This window comes from Anolis sagrei, chromosome 2 (assembly GCF_037176765.1).
Source record: "Anolis sagrei isolate rAnoSag1 chromosome 2, rAnoSag1.mat, whole genome shotgun sequence".
NCBI lineage: Eukaryota > Metazoa > Chordata > Lepidosauria > Squamata > Dactyloidae > Anolis > Anolis sagrei.
Genome location: NC_090022.1, coordinates 268,661,450 through 268,685,448, shown reverse-complemented (window position 1 = coordinate 268,685,448; position 23,999 = coordinate 268,661,450). Strand labels below are relative to the sequence as shown.

The window sequence follows — 23,999 nt, the reverse complement described above, 5'->3', positions numbered from 1 at the left end:
ACTCAGCCCCCCCCGAAACCCCCCCTGAAAAAATTCACACCCCCCCCCCGAAACGAAATCCTGGCTATGGGCCTGCTTGAGTATATACGGTATATTACATCCTGCCTTTCTGCTATGGGAACTCAAGGGTGGTCATGGAATAAATTGTAAACCAAGAAGTATACTTAAAACAATTACAACAAAAAAGTAAAAAAAAAATGATTTGCTCAAGTGCCCTGTTAAAATACAATTATGTGGGCTATAATTGTTGGTCAGTGTAGTTGGATTCTGCATTTTTTTTATATTGCAGAAACCTTTATCCCAAGATTGCAAGGATAAAACATTCCTCATCTATTTTCAGTGGTCAGGAGATCTTGCTGCTTTATCTAAATATAAACATGAATTTTATTTCCAAATGTAATAAATGCTCTCTGTTTCATATGTCCTTTTATAAGAAAACAATTTTGAAATCTTTTGAAATCTCATTATTTCTAGAATTGCTATATATCCCCCCTTGACTGAGTTAAAAGCTGTTGTATTGATTACTCTGGTTGGGAACCAGCTGATAAATTATTAACTTAGCTTAATTTGGCAGGTATGAGTTTTCAGTTGACCTCTTGAAAGACTGTGCACATTCCGTCACGGATATACTGTCCTCATCTTAAAGATATGAGACAATAAATAAATATTTTATGTAAATGAATATCGACTAAGGGAAAAGGGTAATCTCAAACTAAAACTGCTTACCTCCAAATATCAGTTATATGGAAAGTACATCATTTAATTGCAATAAATCCCTATCTCAGATAATGATAGATCAGTTGTTTTTATCCCATACATATCTTAAGTGTACATCAGATCATAGATAAAGTCTAACTCGTGGATAGTAGCTTGAAAATCAATGCAATTGCAATAGTGGGGTTCTACAAGCAATTGCAATGCTTGTAGAACTAGTGGCGCAATCACTTTGTGCAACTGTCATAACTCATGGAGTCAGAAGATTCAGAGAAAGAGGCATATTGTCAGGAATTTGCAGCTCCTTCCTTCTTAGAGGACATCTACGGTGACTATTTAATGCAGCTTCAAACTGATTTCAAGCTGCAGCCTCTAGAAAACACATGCCGCCATATTACACCGCAGCACAAATTAAAGGGTTTAAAGTCCCTTAAGTCAAGTTGGGGGGGGGGGGGGGAGTCAGTGAGTCCCAAATGTAAACTACATTGCATGGTGAAATTGGCCCAGCAAACTGCAAAGCACATTGTAAACTCCCCCCCCCCCCCATGATGGAGCAGGTTTAAAATTTGAGGGGGGGGGGGTGGCTGGACAGCAGGGGGTTAATTGGTTACCTCCACTGCTGTCACTTTCCGTTTTTTTTGCTCTCATGTCTCTGGAGCGCTGATGTGTATATTGCTGGGAAATTGGGGGAAAACGCATTATCTGGCAGCTGTCAAGCCACAGTTACTGCGGATTCCTGATCCAGTTTGAGGCCAGTTTCCATCATTAATGTAATCAACGTCCTGGCCTCAAACCTGTTCCAGACATGTCAGTCTAATAATTTGCACAGCAAAGCGAGTTTCTTCCAAACTAAGTGGTCAGTATAGATGTGCCCTCAGAGTCTGTACTCTGCAAGTCATTGGCACCTCTTTTATTACTCATCTATCCATTGTTTTGTCTCCACTACCATTCTTCTTGTGTCTCCTCTCCTCTTCTAAATGACTCTTACCTCATTATTGTGTTTTACTCCCTCTCTCTCTTACTCCTTCACACTTGGGTCTTTCTTCCCACACCTGTTGTAGCATAAGGTAACATTTCAGCCATGTAGGCTTATTGTTTCTGCTCTCCCTGTCTACCTTCTCTGCTTGCTGTTGTCATCTGTGTTTGCTACTGCTATTGCCACCCACCATGGTGTGAGAATCTATAGTGTGAAAGTGTCCGGGGAAATGACAAGAAAAGGAACAACATCGTAAATAAAAATGGTAGTTCCCCATATTGTTTACAGCAACATGTTTTGAAATTCGGGGGTGGAAGTGGTAGTTCATGTTCTGAACATTTTTTTTCTTTTTTTGACATAATTCCCAAAACAGTTATTGAGAGACTTCAATTATTCTGCTATCTGTCAGGGGACTAATTCCGCCAAGCATAGGCTTTTCAACAAATTCCTGGTGTGCTTTGCACATTTCAGAAGGTAAAGAACAAGGAGATCAGCAGTCCTAGACTTGGATCCTAGCCAATAGGAGTCATTGGCCATTGGGATTAAAGCAGTCGGCATTTCAGGGAAACCTGTCCATGTAATGCTAGAATTTGTGACTGCAGGACAAGCCAAGGGAGAGATTCATCAGATGCAAGCTTTGGATTTCAGGAATCTTGAATTTATCAAGCTTGAGGAAATTCTGGGTAGAATCTCATGGTTCGAAATGCTATAAGAATGGATGGGATTTCATGGAAAAGGAGTTGCTGGAAGCAGCATCATAGTTCTCTAGAAGAAGAAGAAATGGAAACCAAGGAGTCTTTATAAAAACATAAACTGAACATGAGTTAACAGTATGGTGTGCAACAAAAAAGTCATTGTGTTTCTAGGCTGTATCAATTTGAATATAGTGTCTAGATCAAGGGAAGTAATGGTCCCACTCTATTATGCTTTGGTCAGACCTCACCTAGAATCCTGTGTCCAGTTCTGAGCATCACAATTCAAGAAACATGTTAACAAGCAGAGAAGGGCAACCAAAATAGTCGAAGTCTGAAAGTCAATCTCTGTGAGAAGCAGCTTAGTGAGCTGAGTATGTGTAACTTGTGGGGGGGGGGGGGGGGAGCTTGAAAGAGAGCATAATAGTCATTTTAAAATATTTGAAAGGGTGTCATTTGCAGCTTGGTTTTTTTCTGCTCTAGAAACTAGGGATGGATCAACACTGACAACACTGTATTACAGAATGGATTAGACAGGAACTCTTTTCGCCACATCATTCAGCACCTCTGAATGACCATCCTTAGCATCCCCTTGTGTATCCTCCACGACACAGCAGCATGGAGGATACATCATGGCTATTTGTCGGCTGTCTCCTTCAGTGATGTCGAACAGGGTAACTGGGGTTGAGATGCCCAAGCACAGAAAACAAGCAAAAACAGTGAGGCCCCTTGGGAGATAGGGTGGGCTACAAATAAAGTGTTGTTGTTGTTAAGTATTATTAACAGTTGTGCCTATTTCCACTCAAGATTTAGCCCAACTATTCAGATTGACCTGAAGTAAAAGTATATTCCAAATCCTTTTCATGAACACATCTTGCCCCACATTAACGCCATATCAGCTCTGTGTGGCATTTGGCTGCCACTGAGGTGATCTGGGCCCACTTACTAGTCAGTGGAGATGTTCTCTAGGACATGGAGAAATAGATTCAAATTGCAGGAGAAAACATTCTATCTAAATATTTGAAACAATCTTCTGACAGAGTTGTTTGACAATGAAATATGCTGTCTCAGAGTGTGATCTTCACACTCTGAGGCTTTTAAGCAGGGGATGGATGGTCATCTGTCAAGAGTGCTTTCATTGTGTGTTCCTACAAAGCTGGACTGGATGACCCTTATGTTCTCTTCCAGCTCTGTGGTTCTATCTGAAAAACCCGGTTTGGCTGCACAGTCAAAATTTGATTGGACAAGTTGAAATGGGGGTGGCTGCAAGATTATGTGTATATATGTAAGTAGAAAACATGGAGCAAGGAACAGAAATGAAGGCATTGAGAGAAAGGGAAATAAGCAATCAAACTGGAAGATGAACAGCTAAATCTTGGAGCGTTTAGAAATAGAAAAAAATATATGAGATGGTTATTAGTAATGAAGATGATGGTAACTATTCAAGGAAGAAAATATGTAATGGGTGTTCTTGTTTGAGACAGAACTAAATAGATGGAAGTGGGGGGGAAACAAGGGAGCTTGAAGATGGTACGCCCTAGTTAGGGTATAATTTTTGTCCAGAAACAAAATAAATTTTTAAAATGTAAATAACTACTCTCTTGCTGAGCTCATGTTTCATGATTGAAATTCAATGGAGCTAAAATATGATTGTTATATATAGATTCTTAATTGAATTCAGGTGCAGTATTAACAAAATTCATTAAAATCAATGAGTTCTAAATTACTCATTGGTAATTTGCGACACATTGATTTTGATGGGTCTACTCCAATATGATTTGGCATGTATCCCAACTTTTTTCGAAAGACGATAAAATGATTTTCTAAATATATCCTTGTATCATTCTCCTATTCATCCCTTCTGGTGGGTTGTCTTACAATGCAACAAAAGGAGCTTTCTTCCTTAAAGTAATAGTTGTGGTATAAAATTTGTAGCTGTCCAAAAATTCAAAATCATTGCTTTAGGCCCATACGATGGGCCAAAGCTGTAGCTAAAAAAGGTCTAGCCATTCCAAATCCAATAAAATGCTATCTGTGCTCATTCTTGCTAAATGCAAGACCCCATGCTTGCTGCTGGATTTCAAATTAGTATAATATAATTAATATAATTACAGTAGTACTTCCTTGTTGTATGATTTACTCAGTGGTCACTTCATTCTGGCTGGGTTTATTGTAATTTATTATTTTTGAATTTGAAAAAAAAACTGTTTATAGGCATATTTGCTTTCATTCTGCATACTGGTCACTTGGAGCATAGATTCTTACTGTAGCTAAATAGCTTTTAAAGTTGTAGAACTGCCGTCTTGTTCCTTTCTTTCTCCCGCTGAATAAGAGATAGATTGAAAGTCTTGGTTCTTTCTCATTTGGTCCAAATCTGCATTTTAAAAATTTGTCTTTGTGTAGTTGTTGCTGTTTGCTCCCTTGGCACACATTATCCAGTAATAACCACTTACAATACCCTCGTGCAACACACTCGCCTACTCTGGTACTTTCTTACCTAGCACTTGGGAATTGCTGAACACACATGTGTGTTTAAATATATTGGAAAGACTATTTAGTGGAGCCACTGTAGAATTCATTGTGGTGATTTGCAACCTTTTGTGGAAAGAAAAAGACTACATCATAGGATAGCTTCATTGAGAGCAGCATCCCCAAAGGCTCTTAGTCTGAAAAATGTAATCTTTTCAGTAGTATTTTTCTGGAAATGAGTAATGTCAATTATCCACTTTAAATATATATTCTAATAAACGTGAACCACATTAAGTCATGAAATGATCTGTAGGGATTATTCAAGCAGCAATGAGAGGGTGTTGAAAATATTTGGTATTGAACAATGTTGATGATTCTGAATGCCATCAAAAATTCTGCTAAATATTTAATCAACTGTTATCAAACTGCTGATGCTGGCTTTGTTTTCATTCATTACAATGAGTAGTGTGAAGACTACAAACGCTTATCTAAAATAAACTTTGCCAGAGGTTTCCAGAAACTGACTTTAGAACATTTTCTTGTTTATTCAGTCAGTCGTTTCCAACTCCTCGTGATCTCCTGGACCAGCCCATGCCAGACCTCCCTGTCTCTTCCTGTATTTTAATGTATTTTATGTTTTAATGTATTATAATGTGTTATGTTTTTATACTAATTGTCTATGAATATCCTGTTGTGAACCGGCCAGAGTCCCTCTTCAGAGGTCAAGAAGACCGGGTTATAAAAGCTCTAAATAAATAAATAAATACTGTGACCACCCCCAACTCCTTCAAGGTCAAGCCAGTCACTTCAAGGATAACATCTATCCATCTTGCCCTTGGTCGGCACCTCTCCCTTTTTCCTTCCATTTTTCATCATGCTCTTCTCATTATGTGCCCAAAGTACATCACCTTTGCCCCTAATATCCTTCCCTTCAGTGAGCAGTTGGACTTTATTTCCTGGAGTATGAACTGGATTAATCTTCTTGTGGTCCAAGGCACTCTCAGAATTTTCCTCCAGCACCACAGTTCAAAAGCATCTCTTCCTTTGCTCAGCCTTCCTTATGGTCCAGCTCTCACATCCATAGGTTACTACGAGGAATACCATTGCTTTAACTATGTGGATCTTCGTTGGCAGTGCGATGTCTCTATTCTTAACTATTTTATCAAGATTGGTCATTGCTCTCCTCCCAAGAAGTAAATGTCTTCTGATTTCCTGGCTGCAGTCTGTGTCTGCAATATTCTTTGTGCCTAGAAGTACAAAGTCTGTCAGTACCTCCAGGTTTTCTCCCTCTGTTTGCCAGTTATCAATCAGTCTGGTTGCCATGATCTTGTTTTTCATGTTTATTTTTTGTTGTTTTTCATGTTTAAATGTAATCCAGCTTTTGCACTTTCTACTTTCACGTTGGTTATAAGGCTCCTCTGCCCCTTCTTGCTTCCTACTCATTATTGTATCTACACTTTTGATTATATGCCATTATGTTTCCACTATACATTGATGACTGATTGCACCACACAAGGTCATATCATTGTCCATAGAATACACTCACAACTTCAGAATTAAGTACTTCATTTTTTTTCCTACAAAAATATATGCTAAATAGTTCTCGAGCCCCCATATGAAATATTAGACTTTGTAATCTCTTCCTTTTCCAAGTATATTATTGGGTATCTCCCAGGAAAAAAAGCCTTCCCAGTTCCCCTGTGATCTCACCCACTGAGCCCAGCTTCATCATCCACTTAGCCTAGCAATAGCAATCAAAAGGCTTTCATTCCTTCCTAGTACATAGAAACCTCAAATTGCACTGGCTGCATTGCTAATTGAATACCATTTCCCAATGGAAATTGTTTCCAGCTCCAAATGTGAAACATGATCACTGCAGTTCAATAAGCACTCCTGGGTCAGGCAATTTTCCAGGCCATCAAGAAGGATGTTAGTTTCCCTTGAAAGTTCAGGTCTAAGGCAGGTTCTAGAGATCCAGCAGCCGTGCACATCATCACAGTTCACCCTAGTAGACTTCTTTTAAAATCCCCAAAGGACCACTCATACTCTTTGGGGATGTATTAACAGTTTTCTGTTTTTGAGGCTCAGCTGTTTCATTCCTACTATAGCCCTGCAAGTCTTAAAAGGGACTGCTACACCCTCCAGACACTGACAGTTTTCCACCTACCATATGTTTGAGAGCATTCAGGATATTTCAGATACCTCTTCTCAGTCTTATAATCATGGAGTTTGCTAAAGGCCATATTTTCAAAATGAGAGTTTGCAAAAGTCATATTTTGAGTTGATGATCAAGGTCAGATTTTTTAGTGCTTTAAGCTTTTAGTCTCCAGTAGCTGCACTTATACCACTGTAATATTCTATCCCTTTATCTTCCCAAAATCTATTGCTCATTTATTCTGGCTACCATAAGTACACAGTGCTCACTTTAAATGTGAATGTTGCATTGAAAATGTTTTTGTTATATCCCTATGAGCAATTTATCCCTCCCAAGTTGAAGCCAAAAAACAAAAGCCATGTGACTTCTTACAATTTGTAACTCAAAAGAGCTTCTTAACCCATTTTTGTTTTCCTTGAAGGTTTTTTCTTTCACTTATGTTTTATATTTTGAATGAAAAGTTCAATATGGAGGAAATGTAAGTAAATGTTAACTAAATTCAGTATATAAGCATTTAACTCTTAGTTTGGCTGTGTAACATAAAATGGAATATAAATTTTCTGAAATCTAAAAACAAAGCACTGTACCAAATCAAAAGGTTCCTTCTCTCCCCAATCCTTGGATACACGACCAATTTGACTTTGCTTGGCTTTTTTAAATCGCCATCTCCATCTTTATCATTCTTCTGTACTAAGCCAGCTCAGAAGCCTGTGAGCTTTGACAAAAGCAATTAATTAGTTACAGCCAGTTTTTTGTTACAGAGTGGAAAATAATACTTTCTACTTTTTACTAAGACTCTAACGTCACTATTTTGACTATACAGAAATCGTTACCATTGCAACTTGCAAAATTTTTACTTTTTATTTTTTGCCATCCACTACATTTTATACCATCTAGCCTAGAATGGGGGAAAGTGAGGCAATAGTTTAGATGCACTCTAAATAGCATTTTGTAGACCCCAAACCCACCTAGCATTGTCCCAGCTTTCTCTGCCTGATGAAGAGTTCTGGAAACATTTGTGACTTTTATTGATCTAATAACAGTATTGCATAATTTCTAATTTTGTTGGTATGTAAACTATGTTACCAATTTATAAAATCTCACACTTTAGAATTCACCTGGGACTGAATCAGCTCTTAATTACGATGGCAGGAATGACTGAAATAGGTGATGAATTGGAAGCCTGATCACATTAACATAACATAACCATTTTATAACAGTTATTGCAGGTTAGAAATCTGGATGATTCAGTATCATCCAATATTAATATCAATGGCAATAACTTTTAATATGTGTTTCAGAGACACTTTTGGAAATCTACTTCAATAATAATGAATTACATACTATTGCTAATTCAAGAGCTGTGGGGATACAGTCTTGTATAGTCTAATATCAGCTTGATTATATCTTTTCTACATATATTTAAAAAGTGCAGTCATCTCATACATTATGTTGTTTACGTAACTTAATAATAATTTGTATAGCTTGTTGGACACCAAAAATGCCACCATCTGCTTTGCCAAAATCACATTGATCAAAATGAAATAGAAAAGTTTAGTTCATCTGAGTTGAGAGACTAATGTGAAATTATTTGTTGGAGACTAATTTAATTTGGCATCCATATGTTTCCAGATGGAAGGCGGCCACGACAAGAGTTTGCTTAACGCACCTTCCTCTTGGCACGTTTCTTCTTGTCACCCTGTTTTTGTGCCTCTTCAACTTCCAGAGCATTGTCAGTAACAGCTGATCTCCAGTTAGAACACTCAAGAGCCAGGGCTTCCCAGTTCTCGGTGATGATGCCACCGTTTTTAAGGTTATCTTTAAGTCCATCTTTAAATTTCTTTTCCTGTCTACCAACATTTGGTTTTCCGTTCTTGAGTTGAGAGTATACGCAACTGCTTTGGGAAATGGTGATTAGGCATTCAGACAATATGGCCAGTCTAGCGAAGTTGATGACAGAAGATAATCACCTTAATGCTAGTGGTTTTTGCCTTTTCCAGAATGCTGGTGTTTGTCCACCTATCTTCCCAAGAGATTTGCAGGATTTTTCAAAAACAATCTTGATCGAATATTTCCAGAAATCAAGAACGAAGTTTGTAGATGGTCTGTGTTTTGCAGGCATACAATAGAGTTGGAAAAACAATAGATTTATAAACAAGCATTTTGGTATCCCTACGAATGTCCCGATCCTCAAACACTCTCTGCTGCACTCACAGAGCTCAGACAGTGTTGTATTTCAGCGTCAATGTCGACTTTCGTGGAGGGGTAGTTGCCTAGAGAGTGGAAATGGTCAGCATTTTCTAGCATTACACTGTTCAGCTTTATTTCTAGCATTGCAGAAATTTATCCTAACTGGCCTGCTATCACTGTCATGTCTATTTTCCCCTATTTAACATTAGATCTGTTAACAAAAAATTGATCCATTTATTATCCATAGGTAGTTGAGTTCTATGATGAGTAGCATCAGTACTGACTATATACAATTGATGTGTAAGCTGCAATTGCTGCCAGGTTTCTCTCTGGAACATCAGCAAAACCTGATCCAGAGCAGTTGCAGGTGTGGACTCGGTCTTCCCAAACAGAACTTGGGGGGGGGGGGGTTGTATTGTAAAACAGGTAGTCCACTTTATAGTCACAGCCTCTGTTCTGAATCACCATTGACTTCGCTTAAGGCAGGGGTCCACAAACCTTTCAAGCGGAGGCCCATTGCCACATGCATACACTCACATCAGGAGTGTGTGTGTGAGAGAGAGAGAAACAGACGGTCACAGCAGGGACCAGGAAAACAATATTGACAGGCCTGTTTTCCTTCCGGGGCCATAGTCTGGGGACCCCTGGCTTATGAGGTCCTGAGGTTGATTTTTGGAATATCTTAATCAAGGCCAAAAGACTAGTTGGAATATTTTTGGTCACTTCAATCTGTTGCACTCCTGAGTAGGATACTTTCCCCACTGGTAGTCTCACAGGATTTGTTCATCTTCACAGACCTCTCTTAAAGACCATAAATACTGACCAAAAGAAATTTCCTTTACTTTTCTTTACAAAACAATCTCAAATATCCCAACTTTGAGATGCGCATGCGTGTATGTGTATATATACATGCACAAATGCCAATTTATACTGTAAGATAGTACTTCTTTAGGGCATGTTGAAACTTGTGAACAAATGGAAAATAATTTTTAACAAAACTCATTCTCTCTGCTCATCATTAACCTCAAGCATACAAAATGCGTGCTTGCTTTGATTTAATAGCTTTCATCTGATAACATTAGATATCAGGTTTTTTGGCTTTATCAAAGTTTTATTCCTAACTCCTGCCCTCACATGACTAATATGACATTTAGCTCACTATTGTAAAAGTTACCTTAGTTCACTTCTTGGTGAGCTGAAAGGATTTAAAGCTACATCACTTTATCCTTTCTGCCAGCTTGTTCTATGCCAGCACACAGGGCAGACCTTTGGTGAAATTCTTCTAATACTGTAGCAGGCATTTCTTTCTGAGAAGATAATTTTGCACAAAAAAGCAAAGTGCATTTACTTGCACATTCAGATGATTTATATTGGTTTCTAGGCCCAGATTATTTTAATAATTTTCATGATATGTCCTGTAAAGAATAAAATGGGATAACAAAGCTTGCCCTCAACAAAATACGGGTAAATATAATTATTATCTAGTTGTTGAAATCAGATCTTTTTTTATAATTCTAGACCCCCTAGAACTTTTCACTACTTCAAAATACTAACTTGATTTTAAGATTATCCTACAGAAAGAATTACACATTAAACCTACAGCACTGTCTTTATTCATTTTGATGTATTGCATCTCTTATTTGACTGACTGAAATTATAATTGGTACAGCATTGTTTTTTCCTCCTCTTGTAGACTGTGAGTACAGAAGAAGAACATGAACACAGGCTAGATAAAGAAAGCTACCTCTGTGCAGTGTGCCTGGATGTCTACTTTAACCCTTACATGTGCTATCCCTGCCAACACATCTTCTGTGAACCCTGCCTGCGCACACTTGCCAAAGATAACCCAGTCAACACTCCATGTCCTCTGTGCCGCACTGCAATTACCCAAGTTTTTTTCCAATCAGGTATAAAGCTTTTAAAAAAATAAATTTTATCCGTTATTATTGATCTTGCCTCATATGCATTAGTAAACAACTGTTTGCCCTTTTTAAAGTAAATGTTCAGAACTAATTAATGTTTAAGGCTAATTAAAACATGGCCACCATTTTAATTGGTAATGATTACCATTTTAATTGGTAATGATCATGCCCCAAGAAGCCTGGGTCAAAATAGATATAATAATAGACCTATCTATCCCAATTATGCAGAAAGAGAGCTGGAATAAATATTTCAGCAGCAAACTACAATGCAGGTATATCATCCCTTCCAACATAGTTTGTCTCCTCACAGCCTGTGATCTCTCTTAACTTTTCTGTTCATTTGGGCGTGGATTTTAGAAATGAACAGTACTACGAGAAAACCACTTCATGAACTGTTGAGTAAAAAACATTTCTTACACAAATACACCCACCTTCTTCAGTTCACACTACTGGAATACATATGGGCCTAAGCAACACATGGTCAACGTGTTGCTCTCCAAATGTTGTAGACCCCCCCCCCCCCCCCATCAATCAAGATTATGCCTTTTAGAAGTAAAGCTCATCAAGTTCATACCTTTTGATTCAGCACATGTGTTTGTTTTCTACTAGTCAAGCCTGAGCCTTTGTGTTTAGTAGTTTTATCCTGACTTCCTTCAAGTGCATCATATTAGTAAATGTTTTTGAGGCAGAAGCCTAAAAAGACAGCGTTAAGTAGAATTTACTCTAAATTCTCATGTAGTTGTTTTATTTGTTCAGCACGGTCATACGTAATACCATAAGTCTCTCTGATGGAACAGTTCTAGAAACATGTTATAAAAAGATCTGTGGTTACAACCTAACCAGTTATTCCACAACTTAAGTGGTGGTGAAGAGTTAAATATCATCCTCTTTCAGTCTTACATTTATAGCAATACAGATCAATACTCATTTGGGATATAGTTCTGAGAACACCATGAACTACGCAAAAGACAGTTGAATAGATACTAGAATAAATTAGGCCTGAATTTTCCTCAAAAGCCAAGTTGACTAAACTGAGTCTGTCATAATTCAAACATATTATGAGAAGACAGGACTCAATACAAAAAATTATAAATCTTGGTAAGGTAGAATATATAGTAGGAAAAGCAGAAGACCACATTCCAGATGGATAGACTTTATCAAGAAAACCAGAACTTGGAGTCTGCAAGACCTGAGCATGGCTTTTGAAGATAGAGCAGCTTGGAGGTCTCCCCTTCATAGGGTTGCCACAGGTTGAAACAACAATACAAATCAGTATAACTGTATTCAATTGCTTGTACTTTTTCTTTAGATGTGCTTTTTTATTTTAACTATCAACTTTATCTGGTTACATATAGAGATCCTACAAACCAGAGAGCTTTTTTCTTACACAGTTTTGAGCTTCACAGTCTGTAGCTACAGAGGGAATAGTACTCAGAATCCCTACATGACCAGATGATATGTATTTGTGATTCAATACAACCTAAAAATCTAGCTCATTTTTCATTGTATTCTCCATTATATACACATTCATGGATAATTTCTTGAGTAGCTCTCTAAAGACAACTAATATTTCACTCACTCAATTCCTGAATAAATATTTTTCAGGATAAGGTATAGCTTATATAATTATGTTGGTTTTTTTGCTGTATGCTTTCATTCTCAGTGTGACTTACCCAAGATCACCTACTAGATGGAGCCCTCAGTGGCGGCAGGACTGCTGACCGAAAGGTCGGTGGTTCGAATCCAGGGAGTGGGGTGAGCTCCGTCTGTCAATTCCAGCTTCTCATGTGAGGACATGAGAGAAGCCTCCCATGGGATGGCAAAACATCCAGGCGGCCCCGGGCAACAACCTTGCAGACAGCCTATTCTGTTCACACCAGAAACAACTTGCAGTTTCTCAAGTCACTCCATAGCTGAGCTAGGGTTCAAACCTTGGTCCCATCTACGCTAACCACTTAAGTCAGTTTCAACTGGTATTTAAAAAGTTGTTTCACTGTTTAGATAATTACAGAGCAAATCTTGAAACCAGTTTGAGACCCAGATGGTGACAAAAACCACAGAGCACCGACACACATTAAGGGCTTTTTTCATGCACTTTTGTGAGAGTTCATTGTGTAGCCACCACAGTTTGAAGCCAGCTTTAAACTGCATTAAATGGTCAGTGTCATTGGTGCCCCAGTCCAACATAACACAAAACCACATTGCCTCTCTACAACATGCTGACTTCCTCACTGCAAAGTTTATTAAATTCAATAGTGTCATGGTTTGTGTTTATTCAGATTTGGGGTAGCTTTTTGCTGCACTAGGAGTAGATTGGATGAAACTTTGTCCATCTTCATTGAAGGAATGTGACTATTTATTTATTTATCGTGTCAGGAGCAACCAGACAATTGTATCACATTTTAACAAAACAAACAAACAGACAGACAAAACACAAAGTTTGCAAGCTTGGTAGTTGATTAAATGTCCTTTGATCAGTATCTGGCCACTTGGAGTGCCTCTGGTGTTGCCGCAAGAAGGTCCTCCATTGTGCATGTAGGTTACATTGCAGCAGGTGGTCAGTGGTTTGGTCTTCTCCACACAGGAATGTGACTGAACTGTTTGCTAACCATAAGTGGCTGTAATATTCGAACACAGCTGAGCCAAGACAGTCCTACAATGGAGCCCTGGGTATGCCACTGTTTCCAGGGACTGAGTAGTTTGGTTGCAAATAATATTTGCAGATTTTTCTGGTCTTTGATGAGATTTTTCTCATCATTTCAACATGTTACAAACATGTTTGTATATTTTATTACCAGTATTTGGACTTCTGCTGCAAACATTTGGTTACAGAAAAGAAATCTATGTTGTTCAAGATAGATGCTTCTATTTAAAATTATATCATTCTTTCTGCACATTACTATGTTTTTGCATGAAATTGTATTTAATATATATTTTTCTTAAGTGTTGCCATGATTCACTATTGTTCAAGGGTTATCTGCACCCAACTGCTTTGCTTGGCCACTTCACTTTCAGACAGGACTCCTTTTGGTATTCCTCTGCTGTACTTGACATTCTCTTTAGCTAGAAATACATTAAGTTACAATTTCCTTTTTCGGAATTATTTCCTCATATATTGTACCTTGGACTTCGCCTTCCAACCCCTACTGCTTTTCTATGCAGCTGGAGGCAAAGGGGATTAGAAAAAAAACAGAAACTGTTTTTGCAATGAGCACAGGGGGAGAGAAGACAGGCAAGACAGTGTCAAAAATGGAACAGATGAAGTGGAAAAGAGGACAGCACCAAAAACGCAACCTTAATTGATCTATGGTAAACTGATGAGTACAGAGCTTGGCAAGTAAGATGGTGAGAAAGATAGAAACTAGGAATAAGAAATCTAATGGTGGAAACCTGTATCAAAAAAAGATCAAGGGCCAAAAAAAGCTAGACAATGGGTGAAGCGTAGACAAGGATATGGATAGAAGGTGAAACAGATATAAAGAATGCATGGAGAAATTAAAGTGGGCTCACAGAGTGAGTCAGAGCAGAGCAAAAGAAGCTACAGAGAAGTGTGAAAAGGAATATTTAGATACAAAAGTGACTGGAGGGGAAAGGGCAGAAGAAGAACAAGAGCGACAGCAGAGGAAAATAGAGATTGATTCCAAATGCTTTTGAAAATCAGATTGTTCTAAAGAGCAGGCTCTTACATAAGCAAGTGGGTAGCTTGGTGAATGGATTTGTATGTGTTTTGGCATGCCCAAAGGCTAATACACAGGTGAATTGATGGGTGGGGAGAGGAGAAGTAAAAGAAAACTGCAGTAATAAGCAAGTTGCTGACCTTTCCTAACACTCACAGCCAGTTGCCTGAGGCAGTTGTGTACAGTTGTCTAGTGGTAGGGTCACCCACAGCATTGAATAGCGAAGGACGCACAAAAATGCTTCTGTTGACCTCTAAGCAGCAACCCAGTTCATTGGTGTTCTCATCTTAATTCAGATTTTTAAAAACTTTCTAATCTGGCTCTGTCAGGCCTGGGTTTTTTTTTTTTTTTTTGGGGGGGGGGGGGGGGGGAAGGGAATACAAAAATTACACAATTAAAAATATGGACAGAAAAGTTGATGGGAATTTTTTCAGAGACCAATTTGGAACAGCAAACTGAGGAAGAAGCCAGAAACAAAGCCAGTAGAAATAGAATATGCTTTTCCTATGTCAAGAACCACAGCAGATCATTAACTCCATGTTGTTTGGAAAGGATTCAAACTGTATATCTTTCTCTAGACCTACTTAATAGGGGGAAGAGATTGGATTATTTAATCCTTATATGTTATTCACTTTGTCTGATATTGTTTTGGACTACAGAAGGTAATAAACCTTAAACTGCAGCTATATCAAGTTTACAAAAAAAAAAAAAAAGCTCCTGTACTAAACGCCTTTCTCTATTAATAAAGCACTGCAAATTTTAAATTGTTGCTTAAATTTTCACCACAGGCTGTAATCAACTGTATAGCTAAAATGCTAAGATGTCAAAGTTAAAATATTCATAATCCATAAATGTAGTAAATTGCAGAAAATTTAAAAAACTAATTTTGGCTTACCTGAATGCTAAAATGTAATCATCATGCCTTTTGTTGTAGTCTGAGCCTATACATATTTAGCACCAAGTTTAATAAGCATAGGATCCTATTTGGCATAGGATTGCCATCTGAACCTTGCAATTGTAGGAGCCCATTCTGTACACAGAACTGCCTTTGGCAGTCTTCCATATTTTAGATGTAGTTTCTCAAGAGCAAGGAGGGCTCTGCTCAAAAATCACAAATCCAAACTGTGTTTTAGGTGGCATCATGACATGCTTTCTCTGATCTATTATCTTTAGGACATATACTTAAATGTTTTTTGAAAATAATATATTTATCTTTAGGAAGCAATTTCTTTCAGATTCCTAAATCTAAGACCATTTTTCTAAAGTATGTTTAGATTTTTTTTCTTCTCTACCCATTGCAGAACTAAACAATTTCACAAAAACTCATTTTCCTGTGGAATATTCAAAGCTGAAGGAAAATTTTCAACAATCAAGTTTGACGAAGTGGCCTCTCCCCAACTGCAAGAAAGCATTCAGAGTTATTGAAGGTAATTAATAAATTGTTTTATTTTATTTTCTACAATACAGAACCCAAATCATTGAACACTTTCTTTTTCCCATTGTTGATGTTCATTCGTTCAGTCATTTCCGACTATTTGTGACTTCATGGACCAATCAACGCCAGAGCTCCCTGTCGGCTGTCACCACCCCCAGCTCCTTCAAGGTCAATCAAGTCACTTCAAGGATACCATCCATCCATCTTGCCCTTGGTCGGCCCCTCTTCGTTTTTCCTTCCATTTTCCCCAACATCATTGTCTTCTCTAAGCTTTCCTTTCTTCTCATGATGTGGCCAAAGTACTTCATCTTGCCCTCTACTATTCTTCCCTCCAATGAGCAGTCAGGCTTTATTTCTTGAAGTATGGACTGGTTAGATCTTCTTGCTGTCCAAGGCACTCTCAGAACTCTCCTGCAACACCATAGTTCAAAAGCATCTATCTTCCTTCACCCAGCCTTCCCTAAGGTCCAGCTCTCACATCCGTAGATGACCAAGGGGGATACCATTGTTTTAACTATGCGGATCTTCGTTGCCAGTGTGATGTCTCTGTTCTTCACTATTTTATCGAGATTTTCCCATTGGCCTTTGCTATTTTAGTATTCCTAATTTTTCCAACATTTAGGATCTTTGTATGGGTTAATTCACCACATACATCTGTGCAAAAGAGGCTGTGTTGATTTAGGAAAAAATATGCATCATTACTTTACTGAAAATAATTACAAGGTTAGGTAAGACAATACATTGATTTCAGTCAGTTTCTACTGTTTTGCAACTAATGTATCAGTTGACATTCTTACATGTCGCCAGTTTTATGTCATTTGTTGCTGGCTCATGGGCTCCGCCATTAGTGGTTCCTAGAAACAGAATGCATATCAGGATAGGTCTAGGGCACTACTTTGAGAGACGGCTTTTAAAAACCTGTTTAATATTCAAGAATACTTAAGGCACCACATACTGAGTCCAAACTATGTAGCACATTTCAATTACATACATTTTGCTGTTTCCTTATATTACGTTAACTCAGTATAGACTAGTAGTTCCCAGCATGTGGTCCATGGACCACCAGTGGTCCGCAAGAACTCAGATATGCTCCACGGCCTCACAGTTACTACACTGTTGCAATGAGAACGGCTAGTCTTGCGAAATCCTCTTATAGTGCTGAAGTTCATTAAATATAGTTTTCTGTGGGTGAATACATGGCAACTACTGGATGGCATATGTTTGGTATCAGAAACTAGAGCTGATGTGGTCTATCCAATGCAATTTTCTGAATCAGCACTCCAAATATCCAAATCAAATCGAAAGTTGACCAAAAACTGATTCGTAACTTTTTTGGTACTAATGTTGGAGAGTGGTCCCTGGTCAACATGGTCTCAGGTCAAGTGGTCTTTGGTCAAAAAAAAGGTTGGGAGCCACTGGTATAGACAGTATTTTCTTCTTATAGATATGAAAGGCCTACGGTTTATTTTTATTTTTGTTTTTCTGGATGGATTGTTTTATGTTCAGTTTTATTTTATAATAGTAATAATAATAATAATATTTATTTATTTGATCAGTCATGTGACCATTTCAAAATAGAACATGAGTAAAAAAACAAGGCAAAAAGGTGAGGACAGCAGCTGACCTTCTATTTATAGCCAGAATCTTATTTTCCTGGTTCTTCTTTCAGGAAATCTGCTCTTTTCTTAATAGCTTTTTATAATAGTAAAACCAAAAGAGCAATTTCACCAATAGCCGTCCCAACAAACTATGAAGAACATCTTTCACTAATTCAGTGCTGTGTTGCGTCATGGTCTCTAGGAATGTAAATATGTGAAGCTGAGATCTTTTCTGCCTCATGACTGATGGGAAGTAGGGCAGAAAAAGAACAAACATATTTGCGCATACTAGTTCAAAACATAGCAGAACTCTAGTTGGAACCATCATGGCATGACTTAGGGTGCCTCTATGCCAATGGTTACCAACCTTTGGTCCTCTTGGTGTTTTGGCCTTCAGCTCCCACAATTGTTAACAGCTGGTAAAGTGGTTGGGATTTCTGGGAATTGAAATACAAAGCCCCAGGAGGACCAAAGGTTGGGAACCACTGCTCTATGCAGATGTAGTACCACTTTAGCTGCCATGGTTCAGTGCTATGGAATCATGGGAGTTGTACTTTTACTAGCCTTCCCTACCAGAGAGTGCTAATGCCTCACCAAACTACAAATCCCAGGATTCCATAGAATTGAGCCATAGTAGTTGAAGTGGTGACAAACTACATTAATTTTACAGTGTAGATGTATCCTTTGTGACTGATTATAACTACCAGCAAAGCCTAGAGAAGACAATTATGCTGGGGAAAGTGGAAGACAAAAGGAAGAGGGGCCGACCAAGGACAAGATGGTTGGATGGCATCCTTGAAGTGACTGGAATGACCTTGAAGGAGCTGGGGGTGGTGACGACCGACAGGGAGCTCTGGCGTGGACTGGTCCATGAGGTCACGAAGAGTCGGAGACGACTGAACGAATGAACAACAACATAACTACCAGAGTCTAGTACTGAATACTTAAAACTATTTTGAGACACCAACACTTTTGGTCCAGATTGGAGCCCCATATTCAGGACTGGTAAGCCATTGGACACAAAAGTATCTCCCATAATTTACACTAACTTTCATTCAAGTTCCATCTTCATCAAAGAAAATATTTCTATGGCCTGTGTTCTGTGTGTAAATCTGCTTCCGGGCAAATTTTACCACAAGCAAAGGCCATGCACTTCTCCTCTTTCAATCAATAATGTTGATTTACTGTGCTTGTGCTGAGCAAGTATTTTTGTTGTTATACAATTCACTTAGCTTCAGCAGAGGACATACATTGTTCCTAGTATTCATGTTTCCTGAGTGTCACTTTGAAAAGAATAGTTATGTAATATAAAGTGACATATCCTATGAATGTAACTTTCAAAAGTTGATCTAGCTAAATGTCTAATAAAAGGAAGTTACCTGAAGAAATACTGTCGGATCTCATACAAGATTACAATGATATCATAAAATTATTATGCAACCAAAAGGTTTTTATCCCGTTTCTTAACTTTATACTAGTATATCTCATTGCTAAAGGTCTCTTTCATAGAAAGCCTACAAGGAAAAAATCTGTAACTTCTCAAAATGTTTTGTTGTAATACTAAAGCTGCTTTTGAAAGATTTTTTTATATAAAAGACAAAATCCTATTCAAATGGAATTTGAAACTTCTAACAGATCATACCTGAAATACATATTTACAAATTGATGCTGAATTCTGAGCTTCATCCTTGAATGTTTTTCTGGTAATAAAGGATCATTCTGTATCAAGATGGAATCCACTCATACTCACTGGCTTATCAAAGCTGCTATTTAATGGCCTGTTTAAAAACATCCTTCATAGGCTTAGTTAATCTATTCAATTTTTTACAACTTGTTTTTTTTTAACTAAGTCCTTTTGAAGATCTCCCTTTCTTACAAGTTCTGATTTTTTTAACTTATTCTATTGTTGCTGTTCTTAGGAATTTTTTTGCTACTCCTAAGTTTTCCAGGTTCTTAATGCTTTTTTGAAAATACTGATCAAAAATGAAATAGGGTTGTATGCCATTAAAACAGTGTGGCAATGCCAATAATAATACATCTGTCTCTTGCCTGCTAAGAAATAACAGTCCATAACATCTGAAATTTGCTTTCTGTAATGAAGCACAAAAGTGCTGATATATTCAGCTTATCATTAGTATTGCCAGCTCATTTCTGCATTGCTCTTTTCAATATATTTCTCAAATTTTAATTATGCTTTACCTTCTTACTTTGCACATGTAGTTATATTTCATTCTGCTCATTTCTACTAGTTTTTCTGTGAATTACAGATAATTTGTTGATCCCATCCCTCAAAGTATTGCCAGTCCAATTTTATAATGCTTACATATTTTAGAAATGTTTAATATAATCGAGTCATTAATAAATACATTAAAATAATTGATATGTAATAAAAATCCAGTAAGTTATGGCTATTACTTTTGGTCATATTGTCAATTGATAATTTGCCTTCACCTTCAGTTACTGTCAGTTGACTAGCACTCACCTTTGGTTACTGACTACAATTATATTAGAATAAGGCTGACACTAACTATAATTTGAACTTGCAGTATTCTTTCTTCCTTCCAACCTAAATAATCAAAATCTAAATAGTGCCCAGATTATTTTTGTTATGCAAAATGCTAAGAATTTCACCAAGAAATTGCCTTCATAGAAAAAAAAGCAAAGATGTGTCAGACAGAGCCAGCAGGATGTAGTAGTTTGCACATTGGACCATGATTCTGGAGGCCAGTATTTAGTTCTTTACTCAGCCATGGAAACCCACACTTTCAGTTCCAGAGAACCCCATGATAGGTTTTCTTCCAGATTGCCCTAAACTGGAAATGACGTGAAGGCACACAACATAATTGTACCCAACTGGTTTACTTATTTTGTGTGTGTTCAAATTTAAATTTTATTGTATACAAGTGACAAGCAAAAACAAGAATTACAGTAACTAGGAAAACAGATATATTTAATCGTCCTAACCAATTCTTTCCCTCCTTCCTCTCACTCGTGAACCCACTATCTATGACTTCCATCACTACTCACTGTGAATCTTACCTATATGTGTGTATGTGGCAGAGGTGTTGACTTACACAGACAGCCTCCCGCCTCCACAAACAGGCTGTAGTTCCAAGTGTTGAGAAGCCTCCAAAGACACTCCCTCAAATGACATTGCAGGTTATAGTGAGTGCCATGAACATGTAGCCCAAATGCTGTCAATGTCCTCCCCAAACACAACACAAATAGGTAAGATTCACAGCTTACCATCCAAGGAATGTTTTCATTCGGGGAGAATTTCATCCTAGATTTGACGTGTTTCCTCCACCATAGACAGGCATCCTAGAGTTCCTTGTGTAGAATTTGCATTACCCACTGCCTCTCCCTTCACCCTTTCCTACTCTTTCCTATGGCACACAGCAAACACAGAGGAACTGATCAGCAGAATTGAACAGGCTGAAGGGGTTTGGGGGTGACTGCCCTGGGAATCAGGGAGTTGTAGTTCACCATTATCCAGAGAGCACTGAACCCAGCCAATGATGGATCTGAGCCAAACTTGGCACACAGACCCAACATGACCAACTTTGAAGAATGGCAGGGTTTGGGAAGGATTGTCCCATGGTTCTTGGAATTATAGTTCATCCACATCCTTATACATTTTCTAATGGGAGCATTCATAAAAAACAAAAGAGGAGACTGGCTTTTTTCTAATGAATACCGTAACACATTATCAAACTGATATTACCAAACTTCGCAAAACTAACAATGCCTCACTCAACTAACCGGGTCCCCAAGCTAGTATCTAATAAAACCTACCCTTATAACTATTTTTAGTAGATTCCCATTGTGGCTACTGTAAAATCTACATTCGTCTTTCTTTCCAGATATTCAAATGTCAGCCTCCATTTTTTGCAAACTCTTCATTATTTCCTCCCTGAATACCATTAGATAGCTTGGCCATTTGAATATAGTCTAATAACCTTTCTCTCCAATCCTTTTTAGATGGTACTTTTTTTACCTTTCCAACAAAGCTATATTGACAAAACTATATTTCTTCATCCCCTTTACTAATTCTTTCCCTAAATGACTCTAAATAATTCTTTCCCTAAATGTAAAGATACATTTCTGGGATTTTCTTAACCTTATCTTAACCTCAATGAAATGTGTCAATTTTAGCTATCCATCTCTGGCATTGTATAACCTCTATAGAACATTTTATACATATTTTCTCTGATATATCCAGCTACTGAAAATGTAAATCCTCTTTTCCATAGATGTATCTAATTCTCAAAATCAATATTTTTCCCTAAGTCTTTAGCCCCTGAAATCATTGCAGTCTTTATTCGTTTATCCTCTAAATTAGACTCTTGGAATATATTTGTATAATCTAGAGATTAATCCCTTATTCCCAACTAGTTTATTTTAACAAACACCTCAGTAGCACACCTCCATGATTCTGCTTCTATGTCTTGACATTGCTTGCTATCTTTTTTCCACCTTAATTGTATCTCTTTGGACTGGTAAAATATTTATATTACCTCTAAACCCTTTTAGGTCACTGCTCCCAAAGGCCATATTTTAAACATGATGCATTCTTTTTCTTTTCTCACCTTTCTAGACTTCCTTTGCATAAGATTGCTACAGAGCGTTTGCAAATATTTTGAAGGGAAACTGTTCATTATTAGGAAAATAGATTTATTTATATCTTCATGGTCTTATTAGTGAAAACACAACATTCGAAACACAGCTGGGCATACAGCTGGAGGTCCCACTCATATAAAAAGTGTAAGGAGGCACCCAGAGCTTCAAATAAAAAGTAGGAGTTCTGCATGAACTAAAAACCTAGTCCCTGCATAAAGCAAGCAGCATTTTTGGTTCTCTCCCAAAGGCCCATGTGACCTTAATACTCCCTGATATGCAGAATTCAAGTTGCTCCCAGTAAGCCTAAAGGCTTCTCTCCATTTCTCTCCAAACTCACAAAACCACCCATCCCAAGCATCTAAGAAACCTAAATAAGCAGGGAGAAATAGTATTGCTACTGAATTTGGCAAGTCCACCTCCTAAATTGATCTTTCTGAGATGGAGGAAAGCTATACCATCTGTCACCGGTAGCAACAAAAAAGCAGTATATGTGATCTAGGTATTTCTTGACTAATACGTAGAATAGTGGCAATAATCGAAGAGAAAAACCTGTGGAAATAGATGACAACTATTCAACCTCTGAGCCTTGAACAATGACTTATGTGACTGCAGGGTAACAAGTTTCTTGGGGATCAGCTCCAAGTTAGGAACACTTTCACATTCTCTGTTCCAGAGCCTGCCAGAATGCAGAAACCTGCCTGGAAAGGAGGTTAAAATATCATGGTGAAACAGGCGGCGACTGCTATGCTATTTTCAGTGGGCTTCAGCCTTGTCACTGTAAGAATAGGGGTCCTAGATGAATCCTGTGTTAGTAACTGGTGGAGAGCAACAGAAACAAAAAAATGATTGTGGGTGGTTGTCAGAATGTGCTTTTCCTTTGATGACTGCAGTGAACCATATATACTTGTGGTGATATGTTATGATTGGGTGCATGTTTTACCTTATCCTCTCTCAGAGATATAGGTGGTGCTAACATCAGTGCAGGGACAGCTCTTTTTTATTCCATTCCCATCGAACTCAGGTTAATAGAATTGAAGGAATTGAATAGATCTGCAGCTGATATAAAGTTGTTCTGTCACAGAGGTATGACCTTGGGTTAAAGAAACAAATGTGCTCTTTTCCTGTTCCAGTAACAGACCTGCCTGTAATTCCTTGCCATTTGTTAGTTTTATGTCATAACAGTGGCATATCTGGCATCTCCTGAGTTTAGCAAGGTTTCTATTTATTACTCAGCCACTGAAAATCAAATATACTGTATTATTTCATGTTGTTGGCAAAAGTATGTGCACACATATGTACACACATACCCATACAAAATTTGGCTCATACTCAAAATAGGGAAAACTGTTGCTTGTTTAATTGCTAAAAAAACAAATCGCTATGTAAATACTTCTGTTGATTGCTTTAATATTGAATGATTATTTTGTTACTTTTAAAATTATATGATAAAAAGTATCATCAAGTAAATTACATAATTTAGCACATAATGTGTCCAGTATTTAAAGAACATTTCCTTGTATGTCTGTGTTAATTTCTTACACCTTCTTATAT

At 37.8% G+C, this 23,999-nt stretch overlaps 1 protein-coding gene across 2 annotated transcripts in view; it reads left to right on the top strand.

The window, feature by feature from the left end:
• RNF180 (ring finger protein 180) overlaps positions 1-23,999 on the top strand; it is a 63,881-nt gene that overhangs the window by 28,532 nt on the left and 11,350 nt on the right. For both annotated transcript variants that reach the window (XM_067464584.1, XM_067464585.1), the window contains 2 exons: positions 10,890-11,103; positions 16,097-16,222. In XM_067464584.1, the coding sequence (XP_067320685.1) occupies positions 10,890-11,103; positions 16,097-16,222 (340 nt within the window). The remainder of the gene's footprint in view (positions 1-10,889; positions 11,104-16,096; positions 16,223-23,999) is intronic.